This window comes from Grampus griseus (genome assembly GCF_964374135.1).
Source record: "Grampus griseus genome assembly, chromosome: 16".
Taxonomy (NCBI): domain Eukaryota; kingdom Metazoa; phylum Chordata; class Mammalia; order Artiodactyla; family Delphinidae; genus Grampus; species Grampus griseus.
In genome coordinates this window covers 40,025,976-40,048,204 of record NC_139010.1, presented here as the reverse complement: position 1 = coordinate 40,048,204, position 22,229 = coordinate 40,025,976, and the positions used below count along the sequence as shown (strand labels likewise).

The following is a 22,229-nucleotide window of genomic DNA, read 5'->3' as shown; positions in this document are numbered from 1 at the left end:
AGGCACCTGCTGAGTCAACACAGATTTGCAGTCAGCTAGCTGAATTAGTCAGGCAACCCAGAAGATCTCTCACCAAAGCCAACTTCCTGCTCCAACTCCCTGACGCCTGTGTTAGAACAGACACCTCCCACTACCCCAGCCACTGAAGGAAAAAAAATAAAGAAGCAAAAAAATAAAATCAAGACCCAAATTGAGACTCGTTGATGGCTCTACTCTGCCTGTGTAGAGAATGTTCCACACATCTGGGGTCTCTCAATACTCTGGGGTGGTCTTTGCCCCTAGGTTTCCTCTCGGGGCACTGGCCACCACGCCAGCGTGCAGAATCATGGACATGTTGAGGACACAGACATTTGAGAAAGAGGGGCCTCACCGACACATCGCTGATGGCAACGGCAGATATGCTCTCCCTGTGGGTGGGCAGGCAGGCTACACGGCTGAGGTGGTCCAGGTCCCACAGGATACATGAGCAGTCTTGGGAGCCACTCACCAGGAGGCTGAAGGTTACCGATGCTGCCAGGCATGTGACAGCCTGTGTGTGTCCATATAAGGCCTAGCGACAGGGGACGGAACCACACGTTATGCGAGGGACCCTTAACCCAGCTACTTGGGGAGATGTTCCACTCTCCCTTTTACTGTTGGGCCCCAGATGAGGAAACAGAGACTCAGAGTGACTCAGTGATTCCAAAGTCTGTGTGTGTGTGTGTGTGTGTGTGTGTGTGTGTGTGTGTTCATGGGTCAATGGCTGGCTTCTCAGTACCATCACTTTCCAGGGTTGACACTCATCTGGGGAGAGTCAGCAGTCCTTTCATCATAACCCAGACAGAGACACCAGCAGCATCCTCATGCTCTGTGCTCTCCTACACTACCTTGCATCCAGAAGCAACACACACCGCTATTAATATGCAAAGGGCACTGACTTGTAATGTGTGGGGTCCCAGCCAGCAGCACAAGCATCATCTGGGAACTTGTCAGAAATGTGAATTCTTGGTCCCACCCAGATCTACTGAATCAGAAACTCTGGGAGTGGGGCCCTGAAACCTGGGTTTTCACAAGCTGTCCAGGGATTTTTCAGGCATGCTCAAGTTTGAGCATCACACTAAGGGAACCTCAGAAACACACATGCCCCTGGAAACTAAACTGGGAAGAAGGCAGGGAGGTCAGGTCATAGTTTAAAAGGTGTTGACTTTTCAAGTCCAAAGGATCCGGGTTCATATCCAGTCTCGCTTCCTAGCAGCCGGTGACTCAGGGCCTCAGTCTTGGCCCTCAGGTTGGCCTGTGCAGGGTCTGGCTTGGCTTATGGATGGTTACGTGTCCAGACCTGGCCAGCGGCCTTGCTCCCTGGGGACACGTTCCTGAGGCACTGGGGAGGCCTGCCAGGCACACTGGTACCCCCAGGCCCACTGCTGCTGGCAGTGGCAGTTTCCATCACAGCTGTCCCAGAGGCTGCCAGCTAAGCCTGGTCTGAGAGCTGTCGTGCACACATGTGCCTGCTGTCCTCTGGAATCAGCCTGAGAAGTGCGGAGGTGGTGTTCTAAAACGTGACTACCCTGCCTCACCTAGTGGTGAATCTCCACCCCCAGGACCGTCCACCACTCACTCATTTGGGTCAATGAGGCTGAGCGTCATTTTTCTAAGCTGTCACTTTGCCTGGTCATAGCAATTAAAAGTTCTGCCACAGATTCCCATTTGTGCTCCATGGGTCCTAACACGGCATCAACCAGATGGTGCTGGCAAGGTTCTGGATGTGACCCACGGAAGAAGGTTGGATTCATACTAGGGAAGTGGAAACTGTCTAAATGAATAGAGGAAAGCAGAGGGTTTGACAGGAGCTTCCTGGTGGTCCTCCCAGAACGAACTATGCCTGATGGCTAAGTTCTGACCGCAGGGGATAGGACCACTCCAGAGAGTGCACGCCAGGGGACCCAGGTGCATGTGCTGCGGATTCAGAGACAGAGGCTGTGAGCCCAGAGCCTGTGTGAGCTGTCCGTTACTGGAGCCGGGGCTGCCGGCTTTCTGCAGGGGAGGCGCTGGAGAGTGAGGGACCACTGCACGCACAGGCACTGTCCACCTACGTAAGGCTGTTGCCTCCCACCAGCCAGGAAACTAGAGCACCTGGAGGCAGCCAGCACCACTCCCCATCTGGAAAGGCCTGGGGAAAAATGATGGAGGACAGCGATTTTAAATGTTCTCCATTGTCTCTTCTGTTTTCTCAGAATAATACCTTTCTCCACGGCCAATTAAAATAACTCCACTATATCACCTTATACCTAACTCAAGTAGCAAAAAATAAATAAAATAAAGTAAAATAAAACCCTCTGAAAATAATTCCCCACGCTGGATATGTTGTGGTGAGGCGGGTATTCCTAATTAATTGTGGTGGCACTGTAAAGCGACAGAACCATTATAGAAAGCGTTATGTCACCGCGCTGAAATTCCACTTCTTGAAATCTACTATAAGGAAACCATTAATCAGAAGCAAACAGCAATCTATATAAGATGTTTTCTGAAGCACTATTTAAAAGTTAAAATTGGAAGCTATGTAACTGTCTAGTTTTAGAAGAAATGGTTTATTAAACTGTGGTGCCTTGACATAAAACAACTGAAATATAATTTTATGGAGATGGAATAATATGGAACAATTGAAATGTAAATTACAGAGACTGTAGAAAAGAGGACCCAATTTGATACACTGGGTGAAAATAGAATCAACGTATCTACACAGTGATCAGAATGGTATAAATATGTATATGTGGGGGTGGCAGTATGCAACAATGAGAACTTTTATACAGATTATAGAAAACTGTTTAACTTTGAAATTTGTCTTTAATGTTGTAATATTTTTAGAAAAGAAACACTTAAACTGTTAATGAAGCTATTTAATGATGACTTCTCTGCCTACAAGTCTACAAGTCAGGGACAGACCTCCCTCTGAGCAGCTTCCCATCTGGGGGATCCCCAAGGCCAGGTCAGCCTCTGTAGGTAAATGATAAAGTGTTTTATTTTGCTTAGGAAACAAGAGCTTGTGGGATACCCTTTTTCTCTTGATTTATAACTAGGAGAGGATGATAAATTATGTGTTATGCTGTCAGTACCGGGGTTTTTACGCTGCATCTTCGCCACTAAACAGGACCTTGGAGCGGCGATGGGGGGTGGGTCACTTCCCCGGCTCCCCAAGGTGGCTTTGGGGTTGGGCTGGATCTCCTGCTGTCCCCGGAGTGATGCCTGGGGGAGGGGGATGCTCCACACGCGTAATGGTAGTGCACAGTCTCTTCACATAGGTCAGGAAGGTGAAGATGTGAAAAGACAGGGGGCTCCAAGGCTGGCTTGGGAGGACTTCCCGTGAGAGTCTGGGTGAAGGCAGCCTGCACTTGACCTACACAGCTGCCTCTCAGCAGATGCCACCGCCTCTGCAGGATTAACCAGCTCCCTCAGCACTGACACATTCATTCCTTCACCTCACGTTTACTGAGTGCCTGTCGCTGTGCACCACGCGAGTGCTGGGGGTGGTGCCGGGGGACAAGGGCAGGCTCTGGGGAGACTTGAGTGACTAGAAAAGCATCCAGAGAAACCCAGAATCAGTTCCAGTGAAACATGTTGAGTTTAGGAAATCTGGTCAGTGATGAGCCTTGTATGGTTAACGTTTTTTTGTTACTTTGGGGCTATACGGTTCACTAAAACACAGATGTAAACGTGAATTGCATTTTGGAGGTGGAAATGTCCCCTAGCGATATTCTCCAGCAAGTTCAAGCATACACAGGGGAAAGCACTAGACTTAGAGTTAGACAAACCTAGATTAAAAGGCAACCCTGACCTTTCTGAGCCTCAGTTTCCTTATCTAAAAGTGGGACTAACAATACCTGCTTTCCAAGATTATGGTTAATGTGCAGAGTTAAGCAAGCAGCCGGTTCCACTCTCCGTTTATTATTCCGAGCAGCCGTGGTTTGCGAGGTAAGACCAGACGAGTTGTCTGCCTCCAGGTCTCTTCCCTCTGCTTCCGCCACAACCCCCCCTGTTCTGAGATAGTCTTTCATTTTCTGGCTCTATGATCTTGGACATGTCACTTAACTTCCTTGCACGTGGTTTTCCACCAGTGAAGTAGGGATGATAATGATTCCTATATTATCCCACAGGCTATGGGGACACAGGGTTGTTGAGGAGGTAAAATGAGGCCATTCACATAAAGGTGCCCGTGACAAATGTTCAAACATGACCCTTAGTGCAAAAAAAAAGAAAACCACCCCAGTTTCACTGGCCCTCACGTGTAAGCAGCCTCTCTCACCGAGGTGTGGGTCTCCATGGAGGCACTGGCCCTGTGAGCTTGTTAAATCCATCCAAGGGCATGAAACCGTGCCCCTGAGTGACACAGAGCCATGTGCTGCCCTCAGTGTCTCACTGTGCTCTCTGCTCCCAAGGGAGACAGGGCTCTCAGTGCTCGGGAGCTGGAGCACGCTAGGGCACCATACCTGCCTGAGGCACCCTACCTGCCCAAGGTACTACACCTGCCCTGAGCCACCACACCTGCCCAAGGCGCCCCACCTGCAGAGGCACTGTACCTGCTTGAGGTGCAGGCCTGTGGTGCGACCTTTGGCCATGCTGAGTTCCCACACACACACCACGGCGCTGGTCCCAGAGGTGACGATGGTCGTGGGGGACGGGCACACGGCACACAGACAGCGGCCCCAGGCGGCCAAGTTCTCGAACGTCATCAGGATCTGCGGGAGATTAGACGAGTGGGATGAGCACTGGTGCCAGAGCCGGCACAGGGCAGGGAGCTGGGACAGGGCGACGGAGGGGTGCAGGCAGGGCTGGATGGTGCCGCTAGCCTGCCTGCCTGCGTGCTGTGGGAGCCGAGGGACGTGACAAGCCCTGGTGACGAAATCCAGGCCGTCCAGGTCTGTCCCCAAAGAGCTCACACCACACAAGGAGCAGGTGGGGAGAGACAAGGGAGCAGGAGGCTATGGGAACACAGCAAAAACGCCCCGTGGGCCTGGGAAAGTCAGAGTCAGCTTTCAGGAAGGGGTGACATCTCGGACCAGTTTCACAGGCTGCCTCGTGAAGGAGGTGGGGGAAGGCTAGGGAGGGGCGAGGAAGCTTGGTGGGTAGGGAATTCATGCCACGTGATAGGGTGGGAGAGGAGCGAGGGTAGCAAAGGAGGCCAGAGGTAGCCAGGGCCACATCAAGAAGGTAGACATAAGTGGATGGCCTAAAGCAGGGGTAGAGGACGAGCAACTGCGTGGCTCGCTTCTGGCGGCAGCCGAATACTCAGCATGTCCCTTCTGAGTTTAAGCTGTGACCCGGGCTGGAGGAGCCCCCAGGACTTTCTGCCCACACTGGGTGACAGTCGCAGGCTGGGGGCACAGCCACGTGGAGGAAGGGGTGTGGGTGACCATGGCTGCTTGGGGCTCGCCTGTCTCCTTACCACCTATGCCCCAACCGGAAGGAGGCTGCGGCCCTGGGGCTGCCCTGCGCCCCGGCACCACTCACCTTGTCAGAGCCGTAGCTGCCCAGGCAGCAGCTGAAGTCGTCAAAGCCCCAACTGAAGGTCCTGCTCCAGTGAGGAGGCAGCAGCATCTTGTTCGTCTCCACGGCCAGGATGGTCTTCTCCGTAGGAACAATGTGGCCGATGGCTCCTTTGGGGGATTCCGAGCCTAGAGAGAAAAGGTACATATCTGCCCCCCAGTCAGTACGGCGGAGCCGACTTGTCAAACGGCAACACCCGCTTTAGCTGGGCCCAGAGAGGAGCCATGCGCAGCCAACCCCGACTTGGCAAAGTGCCTGCCCAGGCGCGAGCCGCTCCTCATCAAGGTACCTCCCTCCTGGGCCTCCCTCCGGGGCCACGTTACACGCTGGCCCCGGGTCCCTCCCCAGACTTAGCACATACAAGATGCATGTGGCCATGCAGGTCTTGAGTGTCTCTTTCTGACTGATGCCAAGGGAGGAGGAGCCCAGGCTTCTGGGGAAGACAGCACACAGCCAGAGGAGCCTGGGGGCTCTGCCCTTCCTGCCCCTTCCACGCACCAACTCTAGCAGGTCTGGAGGTGGAGGTCCAGTCATGCAATCGGTTAGTGCGCAGTATTTGTATGGAGATGCCAAGGACACTGTTCTTGGATTTCAAAAGAAACCCCCCCCCAAAACCTGACCTTATACTCCTTGGGACCAGAAAATTATTCCAGGTGGTGAGACATCCCCAAAGCAGTGCAGGCCCCAGGGTGGCACAGACATCAGACTTCACACACACTCAGCTCCTCTAGGAAGCAGGGCTGGGGCTCATAGCCGGGCCATCTGCCCCAGGGCACATGCTCCTGGCCAGTGGCTGCCGGTCCACCTGGAGGCTCAGGAGCAACAGTGAGTGCGGGTGCCGAGAGTGGGGGCTGGAACCCTCCCTTGGGAAACCTGGGACCTCCCACTTAGCTCTGGAGGTGAGGAGGGGTGTGTGTGTGTGCGCGCACGTGTGTGTGTGTGTTGTGTTTGCATGTGTGTGTTCATATATGTGTCTTACGTGAAAGAGAGGGGGTGCATGTCTCAGAGAGACAGACAGACAGACAGACTGGTGAGTCTTCAGAAGTCAGGGTGTAACAGAGGCGGTCCCAGACACTTCCAGAGTAGAGGTCTCCCCAGATTCCCATTACGCCTGGAGACACAGCCATGCAGAATCAGCCCCCAAGCCCCTGCCTGGGCCTGTGCCTCTGAACCTCCAGAGGAACACCGGTCACTGAGGGGACAGCTGTGGGACAGGGCACCAAACGAAGCAGGGCCAGGTATTCACCTTTGACTGTGACCTGGGAGGGTCTCAGCGACGGCAGGCTGTAGAGAAAGGGCTGTGGGTGACCGGGCACGCTCACAGGTGTGGAGGCGTCCTTTCCAGGGGAAGCCTTCCCTGCAGTGGTCCTGGCCGGGTGGGGTTTAGTAAAGAGCTGCAGAGGCAAGGAGACAGACACGCACCGCACGGGTCATTAGGACAGATGGACAGAAGGGGAGTTGTCCTCGGGCAAGTCGCAGCTGCTCCTCTGCCCTGGGAGCTGCCTGGGCTGAGGTGAGCTGAAACAGAACCATCTGGTTCGACCTTCGGATGTTGCCGGTGAAAGGCCTGGGGCTCTACTTTCTCAAGGTCAGGGCGCAGGGCTGGCAGAGAGCCCTCCTGGTTGCCAAATCTGTCTTCTTCTCCAAGCTGGAGCCCCTGATCCCCGGGAGAGCTGCCTCTCATGTCATAGGGTCAGAATGATCCCCTTTCCTCCGTAGATCACGTCTGTCTTCATTTGCTTGAGCTTTTTCTCATATTTTCCCCTTTTCCTTACACACTCTCTGCAGGCCCACCCATCTGGGCATCAACACAGAATCCTTTAATAGCATCCTCTCAACTATTCCAAAGAGCACAGGCAAACCCCATTAGCAGCCTTTCTTATTTTCATTTTTCTTAGATCTCTGCTGTCAAATTGTCCCTAATGCCAAACTCGACAAAGCATGAAGTGCTGCTGTGCCAGAGAGTGCAGCTGAGGCCAGCTCCAGCTCTCCACCCTCCCCTCCCAGACTGGGCTTGTGCCGGGCTGCTCTCTCCAGCCATCCAGCACATTCCTCTGCTCCCAGATGGAAACATCCATGGGGCGCCATGATATGGGGGGAGCTGGCCTCGGCTGGGTGCACAGGCAGAGGTGGGGCTCAGCAGGCAGCCCGGGGGTCTCGGAGCAGCCTTGGTTCAGTTGTAACCCTCGATCAGATGCTAGACTGTCTATGGGTGATCAATACAAACAGAAATCAGAACGATGATTTTTAAATGAGCATTAAAGAATGTTCTCCTTTCACAGCAGAATCACGAAAGCACCACAGGCTGGGTCCCTGTAATAGTTTTTGCAGGCACAGCCCCTTGATAGAACAGTGCGTGGTCCTGAAGCATTTTAATCTTGTCTTCAGACTGGGACCACTTGCGGAATTCTAATTCTAATTCTGATGATCTTTTAGAAATATTTTTGACAAGCTCATACAATATCTCATTAAGCAAAACCAGAATTTAAATTGTGTGATTTCCATGATCCCACTGATGTGAAAATATTTTTGCTTGTGGACTGCTACTTTGAATTACTTGTTTTATCTGTATTATAATATTTTTAAAATTAAAAAAATGAAACCATTTGGCTACCCAACCTTCATTCCTGCAATTCTCTCCTTTCTACAAAGCCTTCCTTGGCCAAACCCGCATTTGGATGTGCGGTCTGTTCTCCAAGTCACCCTCAGGCCCTTCCACGTTTCCCTTACCTAGGAGCTGAGCAAACCTGGGCATGTCACAGTAAGGCCAGACAGAAGAGATGTTATTAGATGAGCCCGTCCAAGCCTCATGGTTCCATGTGGGGAAAGCTGATGCCCAGGATGGTTCTGGAGTTGACTGGGTCTACGCACGCATTTCCTAGTGTGGTTCCTGACTGCCCAGGCTGGGACCCCACAGTCCGTGGGGCTGTGCTCCTGAACCCAGATGGCTGTGCTCAGGGATGAAACATCACTACACCAAATGGGAGTGTGAAGTTGAAGAGGGCTGAGATCAGTTAAATAAGCATCAGGATGTCATTGTAAAGGCACAGCCTCACATCACTACGGGACCATCCTGATGCGGATGGAGGTGATGGAGCCAAAGGCCCATGTAAGACCCCTACCATTTCACCAGGGGCCCTGGGGCAGAATTTGGATGCTCTCACAATGGGGCCAATATGGCATAGGCTTTGGAGCCAGACAGATGGGGTGAGATCTCGCTGCTGTCACCTGCCAATGGTACAACTGTAGGCAAGTTATTTATTTAGCCTCTCTGAGCCTCAGTTTCCTGATCTGTAGAATCCCCATACCCAGAGCTTATGAGAGGATTCAGTGAGGTATCACAAGAATAACTAATATTTGTTGAAGGCTTATCGTGTTTCAGGCACTTTCAAGCACTTGGTATCTTAACTCGTTGGATCTTCACAACAACCCTACAGGGTAGATACACATATAAAGAATTATATCCTGTGTGTTTATCATAGAGTCTATCACATGGTCACAGATGGATGTTGCCTTCATCATTATCATTCACGATATCATCACCTCCATCGACATCAGATGGTAATGGAGGGTTGAGCCGTGACATCAAAGGCGCAGGGAGATGACTGAGGACCATTTTGCCTCTCCGGTCCTTGCTTACTCCTCACTCTCCCTCCCATCCAAGCTCATCCTGCACACACTCCTTTAAGAAAGCAAGACGAAGGCCACGGCACGCTGTACCTGTTTGGGCACCTGTCCAAAGTTGCTGATGAACCCCAGGATGGTGCTTCTGATCAGGGGGTCACTGACGCTGCTGAGGTCCATTTTGTCACCGTAGAAGTAGGGGTGGAAGATATTAACAGCCTCCACTGCGGCTGACCCTTGCTGCTTGTACCCAAAGATGAGGTCTATCCAGTGGTGCAGGTTGGCACTGACAAAGTCACTTTCCAAAGCCTGGAACCAAAACCCAAAGAGCATGAAAAACACAGGTGTCTCATGGACTCATGGGCCCTCTGCCCAGATCAGGACGGGTCATGTGGTTCAGGACGCCAGATCAGCACAGGAAAGATGAGGGATGCCTCCCTGGGTTGGATGAGCACTAAGCAGCAGACGTGCAGTCCATCTGAGGACCACCTAATTCCTGCCTCCAGCTAGTGTGGCACAACAGGTCTGACTAGCCTGTCCAGTCCGTAAAATAACCTTGAGCAAGAAGAAATGTGGGGGCTTCCCTGGTGGTGCAGTGGTTGAGAGTCCGCCTGCCGATGCAGGGGACACGGGTTCATGCCCCGGTCCGGGAAGATCCCACATGCCGCGGAGCGGCTGGGCCCGTGAGCGATGGCCGCTGAGCCTGCGCGTCTGGAGCCTGTGCTCCGCAACGGGAGAGGCCACAACAGTGAGAGGCCCGCGTACCGCAAAAAAAAAAGAAGGAATGTGGGCCTGTGTTTTGATGTCCCAGTTCACCTGAGAGATGGCACATGTTTCTGCTGAGTAGAGCCCAGCTCCAAAGCTTGGTCCCAGAACCCAAAGATGTTCATTTGGAATTGTCTGGGCTCCCCTTATCGATCCTCTGGGAGGACATGCACACTTACACTTGGGCTTGGGAAAATCAGGTCACCTGGGCCAGGTTAATTTTCTGAGGCACATGGCCAAAGTGGTTTTGAGAAGGCCACACGTGGGTAATGCCGCAGGAGGTGTGATGACTGCCGTTACCGAATTCCCAGAGGCAAGGATAAACCAGGGAAGAACTTTCTCCTCGCCAAGGGAGAAGGACAGAGGAAAAGACACAGCTTTGTTGTTACTAGTCAGGCCTGCTGCCAATAAAATTTGCCCTAAATGTACAGTTTAATGTGTCCTAAAAAATGCATGTAGTCATGTAACCAACACCATAATCAAGATATAGAATATTTACGTCAACTCAAAAAGTTCTCTTCTGCTCCTTTTTGCTCATCTCCTACCCAGACTAACCCCTGACCTGCTTTCTGCTTCCACAGTTTACCTTTTCAAACAAGTCACAAAAATAGAATCCCACAGTATATGGAGCTTTGGGTTGGGGCTACTTTTGGTCAGGACAATGCTTTCGAGATTCATCCTGTTGGTTCATGTACCCATAATCTGTTCCTTTTTGTTGCTAAGTAATATTCCATTGTATGGATGTATCACCTGTTTAGCCATTTACCAGTGATAGACATTTGGGTTGTCTTTTCTTTTTGACTAGTATAAATAAAACTGATGAATATTTATGTACACATCTTTCTGTGGACAAGTTTCCGTTTCTCTTGGGTAAACACCTACGAGTGGAATTGCTGGGCAATACGGCAAAAGCATCTTCAACTTCATAAGAAATGACCAAGCTCTTTTCCAAAGTGGCTATACCATTTTTTCCCCACCAGCTATGCATGATGAATTCTGCTTGCTCCACATTCTTGCGTAACTCTTGGTTTTAGCAGTACTTTAAATTTTAGCCATTCTTGTGCATGTGTAGTAGCATCTCGTGGTTTTAGTGTATGTTTCCCTGATGACTAATGATGTTGACGTTGAACAGGCTGTCATGTGTTTATGCTAACGCAGGTATTTGATCCAGGATACGTGACCCCAAATGGTCTCTGGCCTCTACCCACATCAGCCTTTCTGCATTATAAGTCAAGGCCTCCCCAGTCCTGGCAAATCTTTTGGCCAGTGGGAGCCCCTTGGAGCCTCCAGCCCCCTGACCTATACTGGGCAACATGGCCCAGGGCTTGGCCCTGTGCGTAGAGTTGGCTAAGGGCACTGACTTGCCCTCCATCCAACAAGAATCTGAATTTGCTTCCCCCATGAGTCCCACAACAATTGGCACAAGGGCAAAGCCTAATGGAGCTCTTAAAAGAGCCCAGAACCCAAGCCTTCTCCTGCCAATCCGGGGCACGGGACCCAGCTGCTTCTCTGGGCCCTCCAGACATAAGAGCCTCAGAAGTGCTTATCACAGCCATCCACTCGGGCAGAAAGTCTCCATGAACACTGAGGGCACCCTGAGGTCCTCATTCAGGATACCAGGGACTCTGCCATGACCCCACTCAACTCACTTGTCTATGCAGGCTGATGAATTTCCGTGGGTCCCCATCAGCCCAGGGAGGGAGTTGCACGTCCCCCAGTGCTGTGCCGTCCTGCATGCAGCCTGAATGGGGCGAGAAAGAGCAAGGCTTTGGATAAATGGGAGCCCAAACTGGGCTAGGAACCAAGGAGTGTAAATACTGAGCTGTCTAGTACTACGATTCTTGCATAGACCACACTGCTTCCTGCCTCCTCTGTGGGGAGTGACCCCACCCTTTCTGCCTGGAATATTCCTACTGGGGTTCTAAGCCTTCCACCCCTTCAGGCTTCCATAAGACCCTACTTGCTTCCAGGTAGTGCCCGCGCATAAAATGATTATTGTGTCATCATCGTCTGTGCGTCTTCCTCCCCTCTGCTCTAGGCCTTTTCATCCAGGTGCTTTTTATACGGTGCTAAATAAGGAGGTAATAGCAGTAGCAATGAACGCTATCGTATTTTGAGCACCTACCGCTATGCTAGGGCACTATGCTAGGTGCTTGGCACGCATTGTCTTATTGACTCTTCATTCAACTCTATAATTTATGCATTTTCTCTCCACTTTAAAGTTAAGATAGGAGGTTTTCGGAGGGACCTTCCCCAGACACCAAGAGGAGGAGCCTGGCTCAAGCCCGAGTCTCTCTCCTCCCCATTAGCCACACAACCTTGAGCAAGTTGCTTAACCTCCTGGGGAGTCACTTTCCTACCCATTACCTCCCAGGCTGGTACAAGGATTAGAAGAGAAAATACACATAACATGCTTAGAATAGTTCCACGCATATGATGGTTGCTCAGTAAACACAAGCTAGAGCCTTGCTGAAACCCTCCAGAGCCCTCATGGTGCAACTGGGGTGAAAACGTCCTCTCTCTCTGGCCTGCAGGACTGGCCTGGCCTGGCCCTTCTCATCATTCAGTCTCAGCTCACCTGTCACCTCCTCAGGCAGCTCCTTCCTGGGTACCACAGTAACACAGGGCCTCTAAGTCACCTCGAACCATTTTCCTACCTTCTTTCCTTATAGGACTTCTCAGCATTGAAGAGTATTTACCTTATTTCTTTGTCTGTGCTTTCTATCTCCTACCCCTGTCCCCACAAAGAATATAAACACCTTCAGGGCAATCCGCCCCAGGACACCCACTAAATCAGTGTCTAAAACGTGCCTGAATGCAGTATGTGCTTAATAGCCACTTGGTTTCCTGACTTCCCTGAGGACACATGGTCCCTGTTGTGCAGGTCATTTCTGCTGCTGAGCACCTCCCTTTCGGCAGAGAGCCAGCCTCCACCTCCAAGGAGGGCTGGTGCCTCCCACCAGCGGCCCCCTCACCTCAGGTCGGCTGGGACCCCTCCTCTCAGCTTCCACCGTCCCTGATTTACTCCTTTCATGGACCTCATCACATCTTGTGGGAACTACCCTTTACATTTGTCAGGTTCTCATCCCTGATGCACGTGAAGCATCTGAGAATCTGAACACTGCCGAGGCCACCCAGTTCCACGGGCTCAGACTCGACAGGCCTGGGCCTGGGCATGTTCTGAATGCTCCACTGGTATTCAGTCTGCAGACCACTGCACAAGAGGTGGGTGCTCGAGTCAAGGGCTGGGTCTCCTCCCTTGTGCTCCCCTGGGCCCGCACCTGGTCTGGCTCAAGGTGCAGGCCCACATGTGCTGTTTGGAGGAAGAAGGAGGGCCCTGAGGAAGGGGAGCTCTGGGGCACCAGGTGTCTGCTGGCACTGGTTCACAAGTGCCCTCCTCAGGGTGGGTGAGTCCATCCCGCACCTCTGGGTGGGGAGGGCCACACCCTGCTGGGGGTTCTGACCACACACCCCCTCCACAAGCCACCCTGATGTTTACAATGGAGGCTCCCAAGGTACATGTAGTCACCAGGGGACCTGCCCACTGGGGCTTCCTGAAATTTTTGTCCCTCCTCTAAAGCAACAGGTAAAAAAGCATGGCTTATCCTGGAGTGGGGCCTGGAGGGCAGGAAAGAGAAGGAACCACCAAGGGTGCCCATACCACTGCCCATGGACACCCTAGCAGTCTGTGCTGGGAGGTGCAGGATCTCTGGGTCCTGTTCACAGGGCCCAGGCTAACCCATTTGTGGGACTTTGTGGAGGAAAATGGGGCAGAGAGGGGCTGGGGCTCGCCTGAGGTACACAGCAGGGAAGGGCCAGGCCTGACTATCAGCAAGGGCTCCTGCCCCCTGCTCGCTGCCTCACTGCAGACTGAGGCCTGGGGACTCTCGGCAGGAGGTCGTGGGTAGGACCATGGCTTGGTGGTCCTGCAGCCCTGGGGCTGTGTCCTTCCTCAGCTCCCACCTCCTTGTGAGGTGCCGCCACCCAGTGGAGGCCTCACGGCAATCTGCCCACCATATCGGTCTGGCGAGGGCCTGTGTGTTTAGCTGCTCGGCAAAGACACTGATCTCATGACCCACGAGCTGCCCGGCCCCTGCAGCCTCTCCCCGGCTCTACTCACCAAACTCCACGGCGTTGCAGTTGGTCAGAAACTCGGGCAGGTAGAAAAACTCCGGGGTCAGCTCCCTGACGTCACTCATGTTCTCTCTGGAGGCTGACTCCCATGCTTTCTTCATGCTGTGGAACATCCTATCCGCCACATCAAAGCTTCCACCCTAAGCAGAAAAGGGGCGACACGATCAGCCGCATGTGGTGAGAACTCGGGGTGCACAGGCGTCACTAGGGTGGGCCCCCTTCGTCCACTCTGTCCCCGAGGCACGGCTTTCGCCGTTAGAACCTTTCGATCACCCCCACACACACGTGCGTGAGTCAGTCCATGCATGCGTGTGATGGTTTCTTCAGGCATCTATTCCCTCAACCACTCTCTGGAACCCTACAACAGGAGCTTCCATGGAGGGTGCGTGATCCACTGTGATAAAGGGAGCAATGTCTTCCCAGCTTGAAAACTGGAGTTCAGATCAGAGACAGGAAACCACAGTCATGCATCTGATCATCTCCCATATTTGCCGAGGGTCAGCTCTGAATCAGGCATAAAGACAGGATACAAAGGACCAGCTACAGGACGAGGAGTCGGTCAGGCATCCTGCGTGTGAGCCTAGTGACAGAGAAAACGTCAATGTTCTGAGCAGAGGGAAAGACCTTGCGAGGAAAGCAGGTCAGGCCAGGGCCCTGGTGGCACGGAACATAGCAGCCTTGACAAGCGAGAACAGGTCTGAGGATGGAGAACTGCAGGCATATGGTGCTGCCTGCAGCTCCCAGCAAGGCCAGCCTTGTTTCCAAGGCCCATTTCCACAGGTGGCTCGATGCAGTCCCGAGCTTGGCAACGGGGATTGGACCAATTTAGACTTAAGGCAAATTCTTTCTTTGGATGCTCTGCTCCTCTCATCTGAATTGTCAAATCTCTTCAGTTGACGCTACCCTTATTCATCAGGTGATCTTGAGGGTTGGGAGGAGGCAGAGAGGTGCCCGTTGGAGAACTGAAGACACTATAGGCAGAGGAACTTCAGAAAAGAGTTTCTGAAACTGGGATATGGGTCTGTCTGCTTAGGTTTAGGGACGCCCAAGGGACACCTCTTCCCTGGAATTCAACAGTTCACTTGTCCCCATAGAAACCGGGCCTTTTTTGTAGAGCCAGAACTTGCCTTCTTTCTGCCACCCTCTGCAGAACGCACATGTGGCCCCAAGAACAAAGGCGGAGAACCCAGAATGCCAGCACCCTCCTCTGCCCCACCAGCTCCCTTCAATCTTCACGGGCCCGAGATTTCCCATCGGCAGCAGCGGACGAAGGGTAAAGAATACGCGAGCACTTCACACACGCAGAGATACTCTCTCTTTGTCCTCACAGAAGGTGCATCAGGAAGGAATTGGTATTTCCATTTTGCAGGCCAGAAAACTGAGGCTTCTCAAAGTTTATTAATTTTTCCAAAAGAAATGGATGGAAGAGCTGGGGTCAAAACCCATGGATGCAACTCCAAAGGGCATGCTTTGCCCTCATGCCGGTTACCGGGGGGAATCCCGGACCTGGGGCATATGATCTATTATGTGTGGCCAAGGGGACTCAGCTCTTTCTGAGAAGGAAGAACCTGCCACACACCTGAGGGAGGCCACACCAGGGCATCCTGGCAGGCTGGTCAATTTTCTGGGTCAGATGTGAGGATCCAGTGAAACCCATGAGTCATTCTCTGCACAGGGTCAGGGACACCAAGAACCCCAGTAACCCCTGGGTTTGCAACCAAACACAGTTCTTGCTCAGCTTAAAGATGTGGCTTTTCTCCAAGATGGCTTTGCTCTTGGTTAAAACTAGGGGATGACGCCCACCATCAGATTCAAATTGAAAGGGAAACAAAATGAGGGGGAGTGATTCTAAATAAATCTGCCCCTAACGAGTCGCTCATTGAAATGTCTTAGGAGCTTCGCATATTTAATCTGCAGCCGACGCCTTAACGTCTGCGGGAGATTGATGCCTTCTCGTCGTCCCGCTTTCCCTTTGCAGCTTTTATGAGTGCTGATGGTAATCTCCTGAGAAACAATATGATTTGGTAATAAAAAGATTACCTGTATTAAATAAAAATAATATATACATAGGAAATATTGTTAGTGCTACAAATCTGGTTAAAGATATTACCACAAAGAAAAATGTTATTTTTTTCACAGCTGTCTAATACATTTTAGCAAAAGTAATATCTTTAAAACTTAAGCCTGTATTATTTATAAAGGAAGCAATAACTGATTTTCCTATTTCCTATATTAATAAATGTATTTGCATACATTTGTTTCAAAATTAATGGGTTTGCTCACTTCTGCAATACAAAAGAAATGCCAAATTCCCTGGAAGGAAAAGTGGAGCTGCTTTGTAACTCGTAATTGTAAGTCTGTGGGCTGACGCAAACTCTGGTGGCTCCCAGCGAGAAATCCCACCAGGACCTGATTCTCAGGAAAGGAAGGAAGGAGGAAAAGAAGAGATGATAGAAGAAAGAAAGGGAGAGAAGGAGTGAGGCAGAGAAGCACAATCAGGGTTTGCAGAGTTATCTCCATAAGGAAAGTCTGAAACAAAATAAAGCAACAACAAAACTAGGTCTAGAGGTTGGATGGAAACGAAGTGACCAGAGAGAATTACTGGGCCAAGATCTGCTCCTAAATCGATTCCGCCGATACTCGTGAATATCAAGAATAATGAATCCTACATGTATCCAAACAGACCGAAAAAAGTAATAGCAAGGCCACTATTATCAACAAAGGAGCTACCTCTTACTGGCAGAAGACTTTTCCCAGGTGACATTAAAGCCAAAAGACAAGGCGGCTAAGTCTGGAGGTTTCTGAAGCAAAAGGTAACAGTCTTCAGATTTTAGGCACAGCTGACATCACTCGTATGTAAAGACACCAGAAAGATATTCTGAATATTGAAGGGCTCATAAATAATACAATCCTAGATATCTTTCCTCAAAATCCTTTAAGAGGTGCTCAATTTTACTAAGAGGTGAATCAAAATTAAAAGCAAAATAATGAGGGAAGAAGTGGCCAACAAGGACTGTTGCTGAAGATTGACAGGAGTTAAAATCAGAGTCAAGTTCATGGATTAGGGTGCATTGATTAAAACTGGTAACACCTTGACAGGAGTTTCTATATCTAAGGTGTTATTCCTTTTGCACAAGGACACAGAGTCTATGTGCACCTGTGTCCCTGGACAGGCATTTCGGTGGTAACACTCTTAAACCCCTCTCCAACAGGGGAGGGAAACTACGTTGAAAAAAAATTCAGTTCTTGACCCACACCCACGGGAAGTCCAGTAACTGCATGTGCTCCAGGACACTTAACACAGATGTTTTGATAACATGTGCTGGAAAGTCTATTCCTCCTTCAGTGGGACTGACCCAAATCAACACACCACCACACCTAAATAACGCGACTGGTTTTATGAGCAGCCTGATGACCCCTTCTCATATCCTTTCCAGTAATTTAAAAGTATCCCACGTAAATAATTCACTTACAGGACCCTGTCAGTACATCAGTTGACCTAAGCGGCTGTCGCTTGTCCATCAAAGAGGCAGCGTGCAGGGCGAGCAGAGAGCATCGTAGCTTTAAAACCAGAGGACTTGGGAGGGCATTTCAGCGCCACTTGCAGCGTGGACTCCGGGAAGTCTCTTAGTCCCTTTAATGTCCCATGCCCTCCTCTGCAAACTTTGGATGACTGCTGTGGGTGTGAACAATGTAATGTGTGTGAGTGTGCGCGCATGTGAGAGAGTGTGGGTGAGCGTGCGTGTGTGTGATGTCTCAGCTGGAGCCAGGCACACGGGAAGAGGTACTGAATGAGCCCAGCTGCTGCCTCCCTCCCCCTCGCAGACCAGGACCTCGGGAGCGACCCTAGGCTTGGGCCCTGATCTCAGCGTGCATGGGGAAGGTAACTATGGGCTCAAAAGAAGAAAAAGAAGGATGTGGAAGTTATTAGAAGTAGAAGGGAGGTACGAGGGGAAGTGAGGAGGGGCAGGGTCCTGGGATGGGGCAGGAGGGAAGTAGCGTGTGGGTGGTCAGGGCAGTTTTTTTTTTTTTAACATCTTTATTGGAGTATAATTGCTTTACAATGGTGTGTTAGTTTCTGCTTTATAACAAAGTGAATCAGTTATACATATACATATGTTCCCATATCCCCTCTCTCTTGCGTCTCCCTCCCTCCCACCCTCCCTATCCCACCCCTCTAGGTGGTCACAAAGCACCGAGCTGATCTCCCTGTGCTCTGCGGCTGCTTCCCACTAGCTATCTATTTTACGTTTGGTAGTGTATATATGTCCATGCCACTCTCTCACTTTTTCCCAGCTTACCCTTCCCCCTCCCCATATCCTCAAGTCCATGCTCTAGTAGGTCTGTGTCTTTATTCCCATCTTACCCCTAGGTTCTTCAGGGCAGTTCTGAGGCAACACCACCACCAAGGAAGTAAAGGGGCCAGTGCGGTCTTCCTCGGGCTTGGGCGTCCCCCTCAGCGAGCTGCCGGTCCGACGTGGATTTGGGAAGCTGATGCACAGTTCAGCTGCCTTGTCTGTCTTGCTCTCTCTCCACTGAGGGCGGGCTGACCCCAAGCAGCCGTTAGCTTTCCTTCCTGTAGGATGTGGCCTTTTGAAGAAGGCACTGCCTATGCTGAAGGGAGGAGTGTGCACACCTACGGAGCGCACGGCAACAGCAAATAGTTCTCATGCTGGATCTCAGCGCTGAGTCTCACTTAGCCCTCATCACCCACTGAGTCAGGGGTCAAAGGAGGAGGAACGGAGGCTTGGGTACTCACACCACCAGTGAGAAAGTTCTAGCGCCAGGACTTTGTGCCAGGTCTGCCAACTCTGTCATGTGCCTTTTCGAACACTCCCCCCCTTGAGTCAGTGTAATAACAGTTACACCTTTATTATGGACACAACTCCACGCGGGGTTGGAACCCACGGAGCCCCTAAGTGGATGGCCTGTGGTGGGCCAAGTGCTGCCCACGGCCCTTGCTTCTCTCTGCAGTTGGCATATATGTCTTACACAAAACCAGCTGTCTCACCTCAAGTGGCGCAGAAAACCCTTCCCCACTGCTGGTAACAGCTGACTTCACACGGGCTGTGACTTAACACAGCACTTGATTTCAGTTTCTTATTTGATACAGCAGCAGCGGAACTGTGCCCTCGCTGGGGCGCTGGCTGCCTTGCTCTGCCCCACCTAGGCTGGGTCCCAGCTCAGGCCTGAGAGCAACTGGTGCTCTTGCCAGGGTGGAAACAGGGGCCTGGGCCGTGGCCCCAGCCTGGTGTGGCCTCCGGTTGCTCAACTGACTGAAGGCTCACAGACACTGGCTCCCAGTAGGCGAGATTCCTGAGAATCACAGCATCCTGGGAGGCAAGCCCCCAGCTCGGCAGACAGTGGTCTCACACCCCAAGGGATGGGGATAACAGAGCACATAACCGACCTGTGCCCGGGTCACACTGCCGGCATGTCCACCTGCTCAGGTCACACTGTCTGTATACCACACTTTCTGGACTGTAAGAGGCTATCATTGTAATAACAGATTTGAGGCAGAAAAACAAACACAGCAACAGTAGAGGTAGACATCAATTCTAAGACCAGCCTTATAAGATTTAAACGTGAAGAGAATAAAGGAAACCGTATACCTAGGAATTGGAATATGTCACACTGCAATTCTTAGGCTGTCCACGCCCCTCTGCACCTTGCCCTGTGGACAGGCCACGGCCCAAAGAAGGCTGTACCCGCGTTCAGACCACACGGGGTGAACTCACAGGCACCATCTCTCCACACCAAGGCCATCCCAGCTGAGCCGTGGAGTGAGCATGTCACTCTGGATTAGTCACGTAATAGCCAAGAGGCAGAGTTTGTTTAATGCAGAACGGAAGAGCACGCACTTCCTTATGCTGACTCTTATAGGTACACCAGCTCTGCAAATACTGGACATTCGCACGTCCCTGCTCTCAGATAAGTGAGAAAGGCCTCGCTGCCTGGCTTCTGCACCTCTCCACCTTTCCTATTCTTCTCCACTCCGTGATCCAGGCTGGGGTTGGGGGCTGGAAGTCTTGGGCTGCTGAGAATGTAGTGAGGCTCCTTTCCTTGTCACCACACAGGGTGTGAAGCAAAGGTCTCTTGAGAAGAAATGAGTCTGCCTCCGAGGAGGCAGAGTGGGATGGAGGGAAAAGCCTGACTCCAGGAAGATGCCAGAATGTTCCTAAGGAGGTCTGCACAGGCCCCAGGACTCCCAAAGGGGAGGCAAGCACATTCCTCCCAGATGTAACTGTTGTACACATTCTCCCCTGAGACTAAAATTCATCTTTTATGCTAAGGGAAAAGCGGAAGACGGCTGGTTCTTCTGCTCGTCCCAAAGGCTTGGACCAGTTGTGACCCACTAGAAGAGGCAGCTAAAAGTAGGAAGGCAGAACCAATTCAGAAGCACCGTGGAGATTTCAACTCGGACGAGCCAATGTGCCACTGATAGATTTGAACCCAGAAAAACCAGGAGTCGCATCAGACTTCAGCAAGGGAGTCAAAAGAACTCAAGCTAATATGACTGCATTTGTGACACATAAAAGAAGATAAAAGTGCCTTTGACCATCTCACACTGGTTTAAACTATCTCAAACCAGTTTGGGCTGGTCACCATTGGACCAACCTGGCTAAGAAAAGCTCTGACCCCTTGTGACTAGCTTCAAAGTGGCCTTACCCCGACAGGTTTGCAGCACACCTGTCTCATCCGGCTCATGCCATTTGGAATGCTCTGAGGCGGTCCCGACTGTCTTGAATTACTTTAAACCAAAGAGGAGCAGCTTGCACCAGTCCAAGCCTGCTCAGAAGAGATCTGGCTGATGGCGGGAGGAAGGAGGGAAGAACAATGACTGATCACCTTCGCAGCATCAGCCCTGAGCTAGGGGCTTTACCCACATTTCCTCCTTTAATTTCAACGGCCCGGTGAGATGTGTGTAATTAACCCTCATTTCCAGAGTACAGTAACGTGCAGAACATTTTGTGTCTATTAAGTGGTAGAGCTGGGATGGAAATCTCACAGTTTGCGGTTTCTATTTCAGTCTGCCTCCTCGTTTGTAAGAGAGGACCCTTAGTAACAGGTAGGGATGGGGCTATAATTCGTGAGACTGAAGGGGCAAGGGAAGACTTTTCAAGCGCCCAGAACTCCCTGGATGGGAAGCCGTCACGGGAGGCGTCACCATCATGGTCAGCGGGATTGCCACTCCTTGTGGACTGATGCGGAACAGCTGGACGGGATTCCTGGCATGGGGCACAGCTCAGGGGCCGTTTGTTCTCCAAACCAAACTCACTTAAAATGCTTGTTGCCTGAGAAAGGCTCCGGGGAAGCACACTTGTTATTTTTGAGTGAATTTCCAGGGACAGGGGTTATAGAATGTCTAGATGATCCATGCCTTCAAGGAGAGAGAGGACTGCGCCAAGAATCAGAACACGGGAGGGATTTTGCTCCTAACTGGAGACAGCACCTTGACCCTGCCTACCCGTTCCTGCCCAGGGCTCAGGAGATGGCTTCAGTGCTGACCCAGAATGGCCTTTGGTGTTGGGGTCAAGGTCATCTGAGTGACCATAAGGAGCGACCTTGCTGGTGAAGTCAGATCAAAACACACAATTCCTGGGACACTCACGTTCTTCCTTTGGTGATGCTTGGCTGTCAGGGTGAGTCCCTGCAAGTTGAGCAGCCTGTTAGCCCACTGTGGTCATGCCTTCCTCTCTGCAGGAACCTTGCAAGGCCTCAATCAAGACAGGCCCTAACCTTGGGCCCCGTGCTGTGCTCGCTTTGGAGTTGGCTGAGCCAGCTGTCTGCAGCTGGGCTACCCAACGGCTCTCCTTAGTCAAAACCTGTGCCCCTGAATAACCCTGAAGCAAGATTACAGTGATACAGTCAGGGGAGAAGAGAGAAAACAACTTATCAGCCGCCCAGGAGGGACTCTGTCCCAGCAACCCCATGTGCCTTGGACACCGCCATCCACTGAGGGTCAGACTCGCCTACTTTCACCTTGTATTGGGCTGCCAGACGAAACACAGGATGCCCAGGTAAATCTGAATTTCAGAGAAACAACAAATAACTTTTTAGTATAAATCACTGTTTATCTGAAATTCAGATTTACCTGGGCCTGTATTTTTCTTTGTGGAATCTGGCGACCCTAAGCTGGCATGATGGTCAGTTAGTTCATGGGGAGGCAAATTGGTGAGTTTCTT

The 22,229-nt window shown here is 51.4% G+C and overlaps 1 protein-coding gene across 1 annotated transcript in view; it reads right to left on the bottom strand.

Moving 5' to 3' along the window:
• The window catches only part of WDFY4 (WDFY family member 4), a gene marked incomplete at its 5' end in the record, with an annotated part of 260,170 nt that overhangs the window by 10,933 nt on the left and 227,008 nt on the right, over positions 1-22,229 (bottom strand). Inside the window, 7 exons of the mRNA XM_082672941.1 lie at positions 371-550; positions 4,554-4,712; positions 5,485-5,669; positions 6,767-6,914; positions 9,241-9,453; positions 11,559-11,650; positions 14,030-14,183. Of these exons, the coding sequence (XP_082529067.1) occupies positions 371-550; positions 4,554-4,712; positions 5,485-5,669; positions 6,767-6,914; positions 9,241-9,453; positions 11,559-11,650; positions 14,030-14,183 (1,131 nt within the window). The remainder of the gene's footprint in view (positions 1-370; positions 551-4,553; positions 4,713-5,484; positions 5,670-6,766; positions 6,915-9,240; positions 9,454-11,558; positions 11,651-14,029; positions 14,184-22,229) is intronic.